This window comes from Poromitra crassiceps (assembly GCF_964638095.1).
Source record: "Poromitra crassiceps genome assembly, chromosome: 14".
Classification (NCBI taxonomy): domain Eukaryota; kingdom Metazoa; phylum Chordata; class Actinopteri; order Beryciformes; family Melamphaidae; genus Poromitra; species Poromitra crassiceps.
Genome location: NC_139633.1, coordinates 32,355,061 through 32,371,187, shown reverse-complemented (window position 1 = coordinate 32,371,187; position 16,127 = coordinate 32,355,061). Strand labels below are relative to the sequence as shown.

The window sequence follows — 16,127 nt, the reverse complement described above, 5'->3', positions numbered from 1 at the left end:
CGTAAAAGAGCGTGAAAACAGGCTGATCGACGCGTTTACGGCTCCATTCCTTCCACGGCAGTTTCCACAACTCTCTAAGAAAATATTTAGCCTAGGCTACTACAGGATTTATTCATACGTCAATCCAGGCGATTGGTGAATTATATAAACCCTAACGGCACTATATAGCCTAATACATATATAGGTGCAGCCTACTAAAAACAGCCTAAAAAGTTAGTTAAATTGTGATGTTTTGCCCTTAATTAATTAATATTAATGGCACCAAATAATACATTCATCAGGTTGGGAACTAATAGGTATATTTCTCCTTGATGTATAAAAAAAAAAGAAAAACGACAAATTTCCCGGGATTCCCGGGAAAGAGGTCTTAATTTCCCGTTTCCCGGTATGGCTCATTTTCGGGAAAAATATTAAACCCTAACACACAAACACACAGACACACACACACACACACACACACACACACAGACAGTGCTTCACACAAGACATTATTCAAACCATAAGAAATAAGATCATAGAAAAGACAAACCATCTCACTCTGCCCATTGATTGAGACAATTATGCATGAGGAGATTCTGTTCCAACACACACACGCATGCACACACACACACACACACACACACACACACACACACACACACACACATAGACACACACACACAACACATAGACACACACACACACACACACATGCCCACACATAGACACACACGCACACACACAGACACAGGCACACACACATGCGCACACATAGACACACACACATGCGCACACATACTGTATGTAGAGCAGGGCTCGACATTAACGGATGCCCGGTTCCGGGCAACCCAAAAAATTGACAACCATTTCTTGGCCTTTGGTTGCCATAGTGGCAACCACGTTTTAACATTTAAAAATAAGCACAGCAGCAAACAGCAAAATACGCACCAAATAAATATTTTTTAATACTTGAGTGACACGCTGACATTTTATTGCTGTTACAATGGGAACGATGTTGCTAATTACCAGAAGGAACCCAGTAGACACGTGCGGTGTGTTTACTCAGGTCAGACGCTGCGCGCACACCGGCTCAGCTGCAAGCACACGTTTGATATGGCCAAACAGATAGAAGTTGTCTGGCTGTGTGAAAGCCCCAACTAACGTTAACCTGGTGTGGTGTCAACATCACAAATGAACGAGCAAGAAAGATGATTCGACTGACAAATAACCAGATGAACCGCTTGCACGAAAAAACAATGGCATTTGAGAAAAAGAGGACAACCGTGTCAGGAGAAACAGACCTACTCGTAAACTATGGACTATTTCAGAACGAACAAACAGCGTGCTCCGAGACAACGGCCGTGGCTCAAAGGTGTGTACTTTCATTTGAGATTGGTGAATGTAGGAAGAAGAAGTAAGACCGCAGACTGTGTGGAATTTCCTGATTACAGCAGTAGGGGAGCCCCTTTATAGTTGTGCGTCGCGGCTAACTGCAAAGTATGCATATTAGATTTCTAATGTAACGAGGCGAAGTGCGTCTGAACTGCACGCGGAAAGTATTCCACGAGAAAACACCCGCGTGTCATTAGGGTTGTCACGATACCAAAATTATGACTTCGATACCGATACCTGCCTAAATATCTCGATACTCGATACTTAAACGATACCACGGCAAAAAGCTAAAACAACAGGAAAAGTCGTGTAATAATGGATGACAGAAGAACATGGAAGTTAAAATTCATGTTTTGAGTCTTCATCATACTTTATGTGGTGTTCAAAGATAGCTGCCTCAACTGATTCTGCTGGCATCTCATTTGACTCAATAGAAAATGAGGAAATGTGTTCAGTAGAGCGCAGAATAGAATAATGTCTGTTCAGTCTACTTTAGTATAATCCTGAGTTTGAGCTTCATCATTAAGTGCCAGATTTACAGTTAATCTCATGTATCTTTATTTATTTCCACAATAACATGTACATGTATGTGGTAGCCTATGTGGTGTCAAGTGTTTTCTTGTTTGTTCATACATGTAGGTGAGTTTTTGACAATTAGTATAACATTAATCATGGATTATTCTAAATAAATAAATAATTCTCAGTGTTATTAAAGCTTTTACATGGTAATGTGCAGTAATCTGATGTTCCTTATACTTAGTGTATGTGATTTCTTTGACAGTTAACGTTATACAGTTTGCAACCTCATATCACTCTTAAACACCATCATGACCAGGGCTGTAGTGGTGGCTAAACGCACGTAAACGGCGTTTACGTACCTTTTTCAATGCTCTGCAGCGTTTAGGCACCTTTTAAGATCGTTTACTCACATGTTTAAATCGTTTATGCACACTTATTATTGCGCGAGTTTTAACACGTTCGCGTAAACTCCGTTGATGCGGAGACCACGCCACGCACGTCACACACCAAAAGAAAAGAAAAGAGATTACACATGGGCATGGCACTGACCAGGATCTCCGCGAACCGTAGCCTATTTTTGTGGAGCGCTCCGCGGGAAAGGTACACGGCCCCGGTCACGTTGGTGCCTTTATCGAGCTGTGCTTGCCTGCCCCGCTCCCTTCAAACAACGGTGCCATTGTGCCAGCGATGCGCAATGCGCATTTGGAGAGCTGAACATAGGTAAGGTTGGTTAAAAATGTGTGTCCGGAGTGGGGAAAATCATATAGGCTCACCGTTTTACAACTGAAGAGTGAATCACTGGTGTAAGAAACATGATTGATTTCCCTCTGATCAAGTAAAGTTTGTAACATTAGGTGCGTGCGAGTCGACTTGAATAGTCCAGGTGCTACTGTATAAAGCCAATATAATACGACCATGTTGAAAACTATCTAGAAACATACTGGTGTTTGTTGTGCCGAGATCTGTATAAATAAATATTGGCTGACTAAAATTTAGTGGCCAGAGTGGCAGAACCACTTTCCATGTACAGTATGTTGTCTACCTATCCTTGCCCAATGTGTTTGTGGACAGTTTGAATTATATATTGGTATTCAAGAATCACAGATTCAATCTGTCTACATACTTTTAGCTATAAAGCTGAAGCTGACAATCACAGGTACAGTGTGTGTGAGAGAGAGAACTATATTACTCTTCAAACTGTATATACTGGGTTCATACAAGGTCCTTTAAAGTAGGTTACCTACTGTATAATTTAACTTTTCATACCTGGAGAAATTCAACAAATGTTCATTAAATACATTTTATATTGATTGTTTAGGCCTAATTATTTGTAAAGTCACAACACATTAGAGATGTGTGTAGTTCATTTTGCTCTCAAATGCACCAGGTTGATGAATTTTACTTTAAAATGTAAAAAAAAAAATCTTCCGGGGGAGAATCCCCCCGGACCCCCCTTGAGGGGCAAGGCCCATCCCATAGCCAGCTACTTTTTCTATCTGGCTGGCTACTCAGAAATGTGGGGGAACCCCCTGATATACCTTATAGGGCTATATGATTCAGATTAAGTTGTTCTATATACTCTCATATTTTGTCTTGTATATCGGTCACGGAAGCTTATTTATCCGCCGTTATAACACTGCCGGTGCCGCGTGAGAAAGCTGCCTCGAGTCAAAAGTATAGTTTACCCACCTTTTTTTTTACCACTACAGCACTGATCATGACTCCATAGCCTACCTCCTTGGCAGAGGTTAGCTCATATCACTCTTAAACACCGTCATGACTCAATAGCCTGCCTTGGCAGAGGTTAGGCGCTCATGAGTGCATTGCCTTTAATTGCCTCGTCAAACGAGCTGAAAAAAGATTGCTTGTCACAAAATAAATCACACTCGCTTGACTTGACGTTATCACATTCGCTAAACTGTCACACTTTGTACTAGTCGGATCGTCTGTTGGAGAGATGCTTTGGCAAGTCAAGTGGACGTGTTGTCTCCCTTTTGTCTGTGTAAACATGTGTAAACATCGTTTTACAGACGGACAGCTTTGATGTGTCCGCGCACGCTTTGGCATAGCCGTTGTAATCTGACTGTATGGTTGTAATATTAAGTGCTGACTCCGCCCGTGTGGGCCAGATTCGACATACGCTGTTAAAAAATGACAAGCAAACCCTATCCTGCTGCTCTCAGGTAGGATAGAGGCTGCAGTGAAGGCGAAGCGCTGTGTGTGTCAGACAGACGGAGAGAAGGAGAGAGAGAGAGAGAGGGAGAAAAGCCAGCAGCACCCGCACCAATTTACAGGCAAAATCCGTAGAGATTCAACACATTAACGTTGCTTCCCGTGGTCAGAAAAAGTCGCCAGGTTTGTCGCTAGTCGCCTTTGAGAAATAAAGTCGCCACGGGGGTCTGAAAAGTAGCTAAATATATCGACAAAGTCGCCAAGTTGGCAACACTGCATGTCGGCTGAACAGAGGAGTGGAGAGTGGAGTGTCAGTGAGACAGGGGAGGGTGGACTTGGCACGCCCACAGGGAGTTGAAACAGACAGAGCAAAGCTGCAGCACACAGACTCCGGTGGAGAAACAGACGGTGGCACATGGATGCAACGCAACTCATGTCACTTTTAAAAGTACCGGTACTAAATTAACGTGGTATAGTATCCTTTTTAACGTCAGGGTACCACGGTACTGTTGTAGTACCGGTATATCGTGCAACCCTACGTGTCATACATACGCAGCCCATGAGATCGGGTTGGAGAGAGAGAGAGGGATTGCGGCGGGGACAGAGCGGGCGGGCCAAGGCCGCTTCTGGGCCTTTTGGGGCCATCGACATAAAAAGAGATATCATTCATATATATCTCAATGTTTGGGGCCCCATGCAAAATCTTCGAGTGGGGGCCCCAAACCACTGTCATCATAGTATCCTTGAATGAACATGAATGAGAGGCATAGGCTACTGCATTATCAATAACGCTTTTAATTAATAAATTAAGCACAATATGAACAATAACTGTAAAAAAAAATATGAAAATGAAAGTTCACAAATATTAATTCAACAAATCCTTTCAGTGCAAATGCATTATAAAAACAAAAAATAACTAAGATTTGTTCCATAATTCCACAAATGTATTATTATTATTATTATTATTATCATTATTACTACTACTACACCCGGTGCGCGCACTGAATAGGCCTATTATACTATATACTATAGACTATTATACTTACTTTTCTGTCACATCGTCATTATTAAACCGGCTTATCAGAATCAGAATCAGAATCAGAATCAGAATCACTTTTATTGCCACAGTATGCAAGTTACAATATGTACATGAGTGGTGAAGTGTTCGCTGCATAATAAATATGAATTTACGTTGGATTTACATGAATTTACAGTCGGAGTTAAATAAGAGTTGAATGTACATGAAATTTACAGGCTAAGTTAAATAGGCATTAAATGTGGAGGGAATTTACATGAATTTACAGTCCCAGTTAAACAGGCATTAAATTAGATATGAGTTCCAGTTTTAAGGGGTGGGGGGGAGTTCAGTTGAGTTTAGGAGGAGGTAGTGAGTTTGTGTGTGTGTGTGTGTGTGTGTGTGTGTGTGTGTGTGGTGTGTGTGTGTGTGTGTGTGTGTGTGTGTGTGTGTGTGTGTGTGTGTGTGTGTGTGTGTGTGTGTGCGTGGGGGGGGGGGGGGGGGGGGGGGGGTTGTTAGTGAGGTCCTTGGCGGAAGGGGTTTCCGGGCCTTGTTGGTGAGGCTGATGGCGGTTGGGAAGAAGCTGGTCTTGTGGCGGGTGGTTCTGGTCTTGGCAGACCTCAGTCTCTTGCCGTGGGGGAGTGTCTTAAAGAGTTTGTGGCCAGGGTGGGAGGGGTCAGCCATGATCTTGCGAGACCGCTTCAGTGTCCTGGCTGCATGCAGGTCCTGGAGGGATGGCAGGTTGGATCCGATTATCTTCTCATCGCAGCGGATGATGCGTTGAAGTCTGTTAGTGTCTTTGAGAGTGGCAGCAGCATACCAGACAGTGATGGAGGAGGTGAGGATGGACTCAACGATGGAGGTGTAGAAGTGCACCCTTTGGCATTTTGAATCTCTTCAGCTGCTGTACAAAGTACATCCTCTGCTGTGCCTTCTTGGTGAGAGCTCTGATGTTCAGCTCCCATTTTAGGTCCTGGGTGATGATGGTCCCCAGGAAGTGGAAGGACTCCACAGTGTTGACTGGGGAGTCACCCAGGGTGATGGGGGAAGGTGGGGCTTTGTTCCTCCTTATGACTGCATAGTATCTTAATTACTCAAAATATAAGGCGCCCAAAAATGGCAACCATATTTTTAGTCGGGCAACCAAAAGCTCCTGCCAGGTTGCCACTCCGGCAACCACTTTTAAAAGTTAATGTCGAGCCCTGTAGAGACACACACCCACACACACAGACACGGGCACACAGACATGCGCACACATATACACACATGCACACACACACACACAGACACAGGCACACACACATACGCATACAGACACACAGACACAGGCACACACACATGCGCACACATAGACACACACGCACACACACACACACACACACACACACACACACACAGGCACACACACATGCACACACATAGACACACACAGACACAGGCACACACACATGCGCACTAGACCTGTGAATCTTCAATGGCCTCACGATTCGATTTGATTACGATTCATCTGTCAACGATTCGATTTGATTCCACGATGCATCTTGATACAGCTCAAAGTATTGCAGCTCCACGTATCACATCCTCAATTTTCTGTACTATTACCGCACATTTCATCAATTAATACAAGCAGTCAGATAAATATCAAGTCCCTTTTTTACTTTAAAGTGCTTTAAAATCTGAATGTCAACAGAAATTTAAAGATAAACGATTCTACGATTCATCTGTCAACTAGGGCTGTGCCGATTCACTTATCTCCCGATTCGATACTATCACGATACTTGGGTGCCCATTCGATATATATTGCGATTCTTAAGTATTGCGATTCTTAAGTATTGGATTCTACGATTATTGCGATTCGATATTACGATTTATTGCGATTTTTGTTTTTTGTTTTCTTTTCCTTTTTCAGTTTTTTTTTTTTACACTAGAACATGGGAAAAGTTGAATCATACACTTCTAGAGACTGTTTATTATATCATGAGTAGGGCTGGGCGATATAGTTAAAAACTATATTGATATAACATCTTTCATATCAGTCGATATCGATAATTATTGATAATTTTAATTACCCGTTTTTATTAATAAAAAACCTGAGAAGAAAAAGGTTGCATTAATAGCCACTTCATTTTGAACCACCTTATTTTCAAGGCACACAGGTAGGTCTAATTTGTCACACACACACATACATGCTCTGAGTGCAACTGCAAGCATTATTTACAGACATGGTGACGTTTTACTTTGTTGACAGCCTAGCGTTGCCAGCCTTCTAAAAAAACGTTTGGTAACGTGTATTTCAGGGTTGTAGGGTTAACGTTAGGTGAATCAGAGGTGTGGAAAAGCCTGGGTTTTGCTTTGACTTGCTTAACTACATTATGTCATCGGCTTATGTAGGGCTGGAGGGCGACCGCGCGCCGTTTGTTGGACGAGAAAAAGCCTTGCCTCGCTGGAAATGCGTTACATTTCTGAAGTACAGTTTTATATACGCATCAAGACCCCGCCCAAGCAGAAGACATAAAGTCATAAGCTGTGTGCTCAATAGATGACACAATGAGTTATTCCTGTCCCCAAAGTACAAGTAAAACCTTTCCAACACTTCAACTTTGTCTCTGCTCACAGAAGTGAATTGAGCTGCGGATGCCATTCCGTAAAGTAACGTTGCAGACGCCCGTATTTGTGAAATTGGTGTCTTAACATTAACGTTAATTTCCCGGGCTCTTATTAATAGAACACATGTTAACACGTTACGTTAACACAAATTGAAACTCACCCACATCGAATTATTTGTAACGCCGGGTGAAATCAAACGAGTGGCGTCAGCGGAGCACCAAAATGTGAGACTCATTAGCCAGGAATGGGTCTCGCGCTACTTTTGCATGCTAAAATAAAGCTGATAATGTACAATTTGATTCAAGGGGGGGAAACCCTTTCAGAGCACAACACAAACTATCTATTTTGCTGCAACTCAACAGTGCTGCTTATCCAGGAGATGTCGGGACTCTCTGCTCTGGATCAAACCACACACACACACAGAGCATGTGAGTGGAGTGGAGCCGCTCCATCACTCCAGACAGATTTCACCCATCCCTGCTCACATGCTCTGAGACACACACACACACACACACACACACACACACACACACCTACACACACACACACACACACACACACAGACACACACAGACGCACACACACACACACACACATTCTCTCACACACACACACACACACACACACACACACACACACACGCACACGCACACGCACACACACACACATAGACACACACACATAGACACACACACATAGAGACACACGCACGCGCACATTAGGGTTGTGCGATGTCATCAAAATACCCATCGTGATTGTTTTACAGTGAAACATCGTTTTGTACGATGGCATCGTCATTTGGGTGGGGTTGGGGGTTGGGGGAATAATTCATTATTTATTAAGTCGCTGCGTTGCTGTAATTAATGTGGCTAGCCGCTGCAATGCGTTCACGTTAACAACAGGACAGCTGAGCCTGAGCTCTACATGATACCAGCGGGCTTTGATAGCCTCTGCTCTGTGCTACAGCAGAGAGCCAGGCGACTGAAGTGGCAGTGGCTGTCACTACCAGCAATTTGAACGGCGCAAAACAAATAACGTTAACATTAACGTGTGTTGAATTTAACTAGCTGGCAGAAAACCGACTGAATTACTGGCTGATATAACATTAGATTCGCGTGGGCTTTTGAACCTAATGTAATGAGAGGGAGTTTAGGAGAAATGGCTGGCTTGAGAAACGCAGCTGCTGTATCTATATGGAGCGATTCCAACTTTCACTTTGGAAACAGACGAGTTCAATTCACAGTTGAAGACTTGTACTCACTTTGTGTTGAAAACAGGAAAGAACGTGAAGTTTCTTAAAACAGCACACATTTATTTCGAACAGATAATTAATCACGATGATCCGATGTAGAAGGCTCAGAGGTCGATGGGGGGTCGGCCAATCACGATGGTCGATGCCATCGTCCATCGTGCCAACCCTAGCGCACATACACACACAGAGACACGCACACACACGCACACATACAGAGCAGACACACACACACACACACACATACAGAGCAGACACACACTAGGGGGGGGGACACTGGCAACAAGTATTGATATTTTATTAAAATATGCAGGATCTTGAAACTGATTCCCCCACAGCCATTTTGATAAACAGGGTCGTCGGGTTGTCAAAAATATTGATACTTAAATACTTACTCGACATTTTAAACGGATAGAATACTCATTTTCTACACTATCAAGTTTATCGATACCAGCAGCGCTTCCTCTGCCTCCTCCACGCACGCACGCACGCACGCACGCACGCACGCACGCACGCACGCACGCACGCACGCACGCACGCACACACACACACACACACACACACACACACACACACACACACACACACACACACAGCAGCTGTTAGCTACATTAGCTAATCCCACTACTGCTGCTGTAACACTTCACCAACAGTGTGAGTGACCAAATGTTTCACTTGTTAACCAGTTGGAGTGACGCTCTTTCCACTAACATTTAGGCTTTGAAATGTGTTGATACATGAACCCTGCTTGTAGATTGCAGCTACATTGAACATGAAACACATTGCCGGTGGAGGTACCCGGATGTAGCAGACAAAGAGTATTGAAGGCAACAGACGAAGCCTGTTTTGTTGTTTTTTACAACAGCGCTCCCGCCTTGATGTTGCAGTGGAACCACTGAGGGGAACAACTCGGTCCTCAGTTCTTATCGATTTAACTTCTTTGGTGCAGAATTGTCGAAGTTGTCCTGCTTTGCTACTCGATGATTGACACAGACAGCAACCAGTCTGTACGTAAGTGAATCAGTGGGGATAGCAGAGCGTCCAGAGCCTAATGATGATTCATTTGGAATGGATTCATTGGGGTTGGTCAACTTTAGGCTAAGAGGCACACTGATGGCAGTAACAAATAGCAGACACTGTGATATTTAGAAGTGAATGGTGGACATGCAGAGCTGCTGTTTGGGCTGTCTTGGGCTACACTCTGAGCATACTGGGGGCAGCAGCTCAGCTTGAGGGAGGCTTTGGAGGGAATTGGAGCCTCCATGAAACATGAAAGCTGGAACATCCCCACCCCCCACTAACTACTTAAGACAACTTAAAAATATATTGTGAATATATGCCATTGTTCTCTTGTTTTAATAATAACAAAAAAAAAACTCTGAGTGAGTTCATGTCAATTCTGCTAATAAATACATAATAGCTGCTTCTTGCCTTTTAGGGGTATTTTTTTCTCTTCAGTAACACAGATATCGTGATGTATCGTAGGTTAAATTTGTACCCTGAATATATCGATTATCGTAGAATCGCTGTATCGTGATAATATCGTTATCGAGGGCCAAGTATCGTGACCGTATCGTATCGTGAGTTACTCCGTGATTCCCACCCCTAGCACACACACACACATACATGCACGCGCATGCGCACATACACACACAGACATGCACACACGCGCACACATACAGAGCAGACACACACACAGACACACACACACACACACTCACACACATGCACACACACATGCACGCGCATGCGCACATACACACACACAGACATGCACACACGCGCACACATACAGAGCAGACACACACACGCACACACTCACACACGCACACGCACACACACATGCACCTGCATGCGCACATACACACACACAGACATGCGCACACATACAGAGCAGACACACACACAGACAGACAGACACACTCACACTCACACACACACACATTCACAGCTCCTCTTCTGTCTCTCCCTCAATAAAAAAAGAATAGATACAAAACTGCCCTTAATCTTAACCTGGCTTCCCACCCGCAGACACGGCCAAATGTGCCTGTAAAGTTACACGGGGGCTCGAACCTGCAACCCCCATGTTGGTAGGCAGGGATTCTACCACTGCACTACGCAGACGCCAACGCATTTGTTACCTTTTTGAGGTTGGTTTCGCTTTTATTTTGATTTGAATCAATAAATGAATATAAAATAAAATGAGCCACAAAAATGAAACAGTTGAATCATAAAGAGTGAAGTTATTAATAGAATAATAATCAACACAACAGGTGTGTTAGATGAGAAGCTGCTGTTGTATTAAGTCTTGTTCTCTCATCAGATGCCTGTGAACTCACACTGGACCCAAACACAGCACACAGAAGCCTCCTCCTGTCTGAAGACAACAGAAAGGTGACGTGTGTGAGAGAGGAGCAGCCATATCCTGATCACCCAGAGAGATTTACCTACTGGGCTCAGCTGCTGTGTAGAGATGGTCTGACTGATCGCTCTTATTGGGAGGTGAAGAGGGAAGGATGGGTTCATATAGGAGTGACTTACAGAGGAATCAACAGGAGAGGAGGGGGTGATGACTGCCAGCTTGGATATAATAAAAAGTCCTGGAGTCTGTACTGCTCTGATAACAGTTACACTGCCTATCACAATAACAGACCCACACACATACCTCTCTCCTCCTCTCACTCTAACAGAGTCGCAGTGTATCTTGACTGGCCTGCTGGCTGTCTGTCCTTCTACAACGTTTCCTCTGACAAACTGATTCATCTCCACACGTTCAACTGCACCTTCACTGAACCTCTGTACCCTGGGTTCTTTGTGTATGAAGGTGGCTCAGTGTCTCTGTGTTAGATAGAGGAGGAGTGAGAGAGAAACACACTGTGACCAAACACAGCTGCTGACATGATGCTTCACTCTGTACAGGTTCAAATATCTTTCTTTTGATCTTTGTTATATTTGGTATTTGATTCATCTCATCGTTCCAAGCTGAACATTTTGATGTTTTCTAGAACCGTTTCCCAGAGTTACATGTTAAATAAACACGGTTTTATCTGTTTACAAACCTGTTTTCTAATAAATGTGTTGACATTGTTCACTCTGTGTGTGTGTGTGTGTGTGTGTGTGTGTGTGTGTGTGTGTGTGTGTGTGTGTGTGTGTGTGTGTGTGTGTGTGTGTGTGTGCCAATAGTGGTATTAGTAAACAAAACGAATAGCCTACTATCCACCCTAACACTCACTGTGTGTGCGTGCGCACGTGTGTGTGTGTGTGTGTGTGTGTGTGTGTGTGTGTGTCCAATAGTGGTATTAGTAAACAAACGAATAGCCTACTATCCACCCTAACACTCACTGTGTGTGCGTGTGTGTGTGTGTGTGCGTGTGTGTGTGTGTGTGTGTTGTGTGTGTGTGTGTGTGTGTGTGTGTGTGTGTGCGCACAATAGAGCACACACACACACACACACACTGAGGACAGACATGACTTTTAAAATGGGAAGAGAAGGTGAGTAGATTTTGCTTTGGGAAGAGGAAGAGAGAGGAGAGAGGAGAGGGAGAGAGAGAAGAGGGAGAGAGAGGAGAGGGAGAGAGAGAGAGAGAGGTAGAGAGAAGAGGGGAGGAGAGAGAAGAGGGAGAGAGAGAAGAGGGAGAGAGAGAAGAGGTAGAGAGAAGAGGGGAGGAGAGAGAGAGGGAGAGAGAGAAGAGGGAGAGAGAGAAGAGGTAGAGAGAAGAGGGGAGGAGAGAGAAGAGGGAGAGAGAGGAGAGGGAGAGAGAGAAGAGGTAGAGAGAGAGAGGAGAGAGGAGGAGAGAGAGAAGAGGGAGAGAGAGGAGAGGGAGAGAGAGAAGAGGTAGAGAGAGAGAGGAGGAGAGAGGAGAGAGGAGGAGAGAGAGAAGAGGGAGAGAGAGAGAGAGGAGGAGAGAGGAGAGAGGAGGAGAGAGAGAAGAGGGAGAGAGAGAGAGAGGAGGAGAGAGGAGAGAGGAGGAGAGAGAGAAGAGGGAGAGAGAGGAGAGGGAGAGTGAGAAGAGGTAGAGAGAAGAGGGGAGGAGAGAGAAGAGGGAGAGAGAGGAGAGGGAGAGAGAGAAGAGGTAGAGAGAGAGAGGAGGAGAGAGGAGAGAGGAGGAGAGAGAGAAGAGGGAGAGAGAGGAGAGGGAGAGAGAGAAGAGGTAGAGAGAGAGAGGAGGAGAGAGGAGAGAGGAGGAGAGAGAGAAGAGGGAGAGAGAGAGAGAGGAGGAGAGAGGAGAGAGGAGGAGAGAGAGAAGAGGGAGAGAGAGAGAGAGGAGGAGAGAGGAGAGAGGAGGAGAGAGAGAAGAGGGAGAGAGAGGAGAGGGAGAGTGAGAAGAGGTAGAGAGAAGAGGGGAGGAGAGAGAAGAGGGAGCGAGAGGGGAGAGAGGAGGAGAGAGAGAAGAGGGAGAGAGAGGAGAGGGAGAGAGAGAAGAGGTAGAGAGAGAGAAGAGGAGAGAGGAGAGAGGAGGAGAGAGAGAAGAGGGAGAGAGAGAGAGAGGAGGAGAGAGGAGAGAGGAGGAGAGAGAGAGAGGGAGAGAGAGAGAGAGGAGGAGAGAGAGAGAGAGGAGGAGAGAGGAGAGAGGAGGAGAGAGAGAAGAGGGAGAGAGAGAGAGAGGAGGAGAGAGAGAGAGAGGAGGAGAGAGGAGAGAGGAGGAGAGAGAGAAGAGGGAGAGAGGGAGAGGGAGAGAGAGAAGAGGTAGAGAGAGAGAGGAGGAGAGAGAGAGAGGAGGAGAGAGAGAAGAGGGAGAGAGAGAGAGAGGAGGAGAGAGGAGAGAGGAGAGAGAGAGAAGAGGGAGAGAGAGAGAGAGGAGGAGAGAGGAGAGGAGGAGAGAGAGAAAGAGGGAGAGAGAGGAGAGGGAGAGTGAGAAGAGGTAGAGAGAAGAGGGGAGAGAGAGATGAGAGAGAGAGAGAAGAGAGTAAAGCTGCGTTCACACCGACCTATTAAAGTTTTTCGCTGGCATCGAGTTTACATACAAAGAGACAGAGCGATAGGGAGGAAAATACGCTCGTCGCCCGAGATGAAATATCTCAACTCGAGCGAAATTCCGCTGGCATCAGTCGCTCGCTGTTCAACGCTGATTGGCTGCCGTGTTGAGAGCGAGTCAAGGATCACACTGGCTTGGAACAAACCGCTGGTTTATTGTGTGGCAACAAACCACATTGACAGGCTGACAGCTGACATGAAGTGAAGTCTGTACTACCGGTATAGAGCTCGCATTAGGAGCACGCTGATAGGCTTTAGCTTGTAAACAATGACGGTGGCTCGTAGTGGACAAACATCATGACATTGCGTAACGTTATAGCCCCCACATGTCCGTTCAATTCATGTGCCTGTTGATGAGCGATTTAAACAGAGCGACAGAGCGATTCCAAAGAGTTGAATCAAGCGACAGAGCGAAAAATAAATATCTCGGTGTGAACACAGCTTTAGAGAGAAGAGGGAGAGAGAGAAGAGGGAGAGAGAGGAGAGGAGAGAAGAGGGAGAGAGAGAAGAGAGAAGAGGGAGAGAGAGAAGAGGGAGAGAGAGAAGAGGGAGAGGAGAGGAGAGGGAGAGAGAGAAGAGGGAGAGAGAGGAGAGGGAGAGAGAGAAGAGGGAGAGAGAGGAGAGAGAAGAGGGAGAGAGAGAAGAGGGAGAGAGAGGAGAGGGAGAGAGAGGAGAGAGAAGAGGGAGAGAGAGAAGAGGGAGAGAGAGAAGAGGGAGAGAGAGGAGAGGGAGAGAGAGAAGAGGGAGAGAGAGGAGAGGGAGAGAGAGAAGAGGGAGAGAGAGGAGAGAGAAGAGGGAGAGAGAGAAGAGGGAGAGAGAGAAGAGGGAGAGAGAGGGAGAGGGAGAGAGAGAAGAGGGAGAGAGAGAAGAGGGAGAGAGAGAAGAGGGAGAGAGAGGAGAGAGAAGAGGGAGAGAGAGAAGAGGGAGAGAGAGAAGAGAGTAAAGCTGCGTTCACACCGACCTATTAAAGTTTTTCGCTGGCATCGAGTTTACATACAAAGAGACAGAGCGATAGGGAGAAAATACGCTCGTCGCCCGAGATGAAATATCTCAACTCGAGCGAAATTCCGCTGGCATCAGTCGCTCGCTGTTCAACGCTGATTGGCTGCCGTGTGAGAGCGAGTCAAGGATCACACTGGCTTGGAACAAACCGCTGGTTTATTGTGTGGCAACAAACCACATTGACAGACTGACAGCTGACATGAAGTGAAGTCTGTACTACCGGTATAGAGCTCGCATTAGGAGCACGCTGATAGGCTTTAGCTTGTAAACAATGACGGTGGCTCGTAGTGGACAAACATCATGACATTGCGTAACGTTATAGCCCCCACATGTCCGTTCAATTCATGTGCCTGTTGACGAGCGATTTAAACACAGCGACAGAGCGATTCCAAAGGGTTGAATCAAGCGACAGAGCGAAAAATAAATATCTCGGTGTGAACACAGCTTTAGAGAGAAGAGGGAGAGAGAGAAGAGGGAGAGAGAGAAGAGGGAGAGAGAGGAGAGGGAGAGAGAGAAGAGAGAAGAGGGAGAGAGAGAAGAGGGAGAGAGAGAAGAGGGAGAGAGAGAAGAGGGAGAGAGAGAGAGAGAGAGAGAGGGAGAGAGAGAAGAGGGAGAGAGAGAGAGAAGAGGGAGAGAGAGAAGAGGGAGAGAGAGAGAGAGAGAAGAGGGAGAGAGAGAAGAGGGAGAGAGAGAAGAGGGAGAGAGGTTGACAACATGAAGAGCATTTCAATCACCATCATTTACTATCAAAGGCAGCGTCCAGATTCCACACTCACCCCGTCGGGCGACGTTTGGAAAAAACGAGGGAGAGAGAGAAGAGGAGAGGGAAGAGGGAGAGAGAGGAGAGGAGAGAGAGAGAGAGGAGAGGGAGAGAGAGGAGAGGAGAGAGAGAGAGAGGAGAGGGAGAGAGAGGAGAGGGAAGAGGGAGAGAGATAAGAGGGAGAGAGAGGAGAGAGAGGAGAGAGAGAGAAGAGGGAGAGAGAGGAGAGGAGAGGGAGAGAGAGGAGAGGGAAGAGGGAGAGAGAGGAGAGGGAGAGAGAGGAGAGAGAGAGGAGAGAGAGGAGAGAGAGAAAAGAGAGAGAGAAGAGGGAGAGAGAGAAGAGGGAGAGAGAGAGAGGAGAGGGACAGAGAGAGAGAGAGGAGAGGGAGAGAGAGGAGAGAGAGAGAGGAGAGAGAGGAGAGAGAGAAAAGAGAGAGAGAAGAGGGAGAGAGAGAGA

At 45.7% G+C, this 16,127-nt stretch overlaps 1 protein-coding gene across 2 annotated transcripts in view; it reads left to right on the top strand.

Annotated features, from left to right (window-relative positions):
- The window catches only part of LOC310789400 (NACHT, LRR and PYD domains-containing protein 3-like), a 291,155-nt gene that overhangs the window by 108,571 nt on the left and 166,457 nt on the right, over positions 1-16,127 (top strand). The window contains exon 14 of one of the 2 annotated variants that reach the window (XM_083651043.1): positions 11,257-12,010. The exons of the other annotated variant lie outside the window; for it this stretch is intronic. Within the exon in view, the coding sequence (XP_083507169.1) occupies positions 11,257-11,780 (524 nt within the window). The 3' untranslated portion in view covers positions 11,781-12,010. Of the gene's footprint in view, positions 1-11,256; positions 12,011-16,127 lie in introns of those variants that run through there. 2 annotated transcript variants of the gene reach the window in all.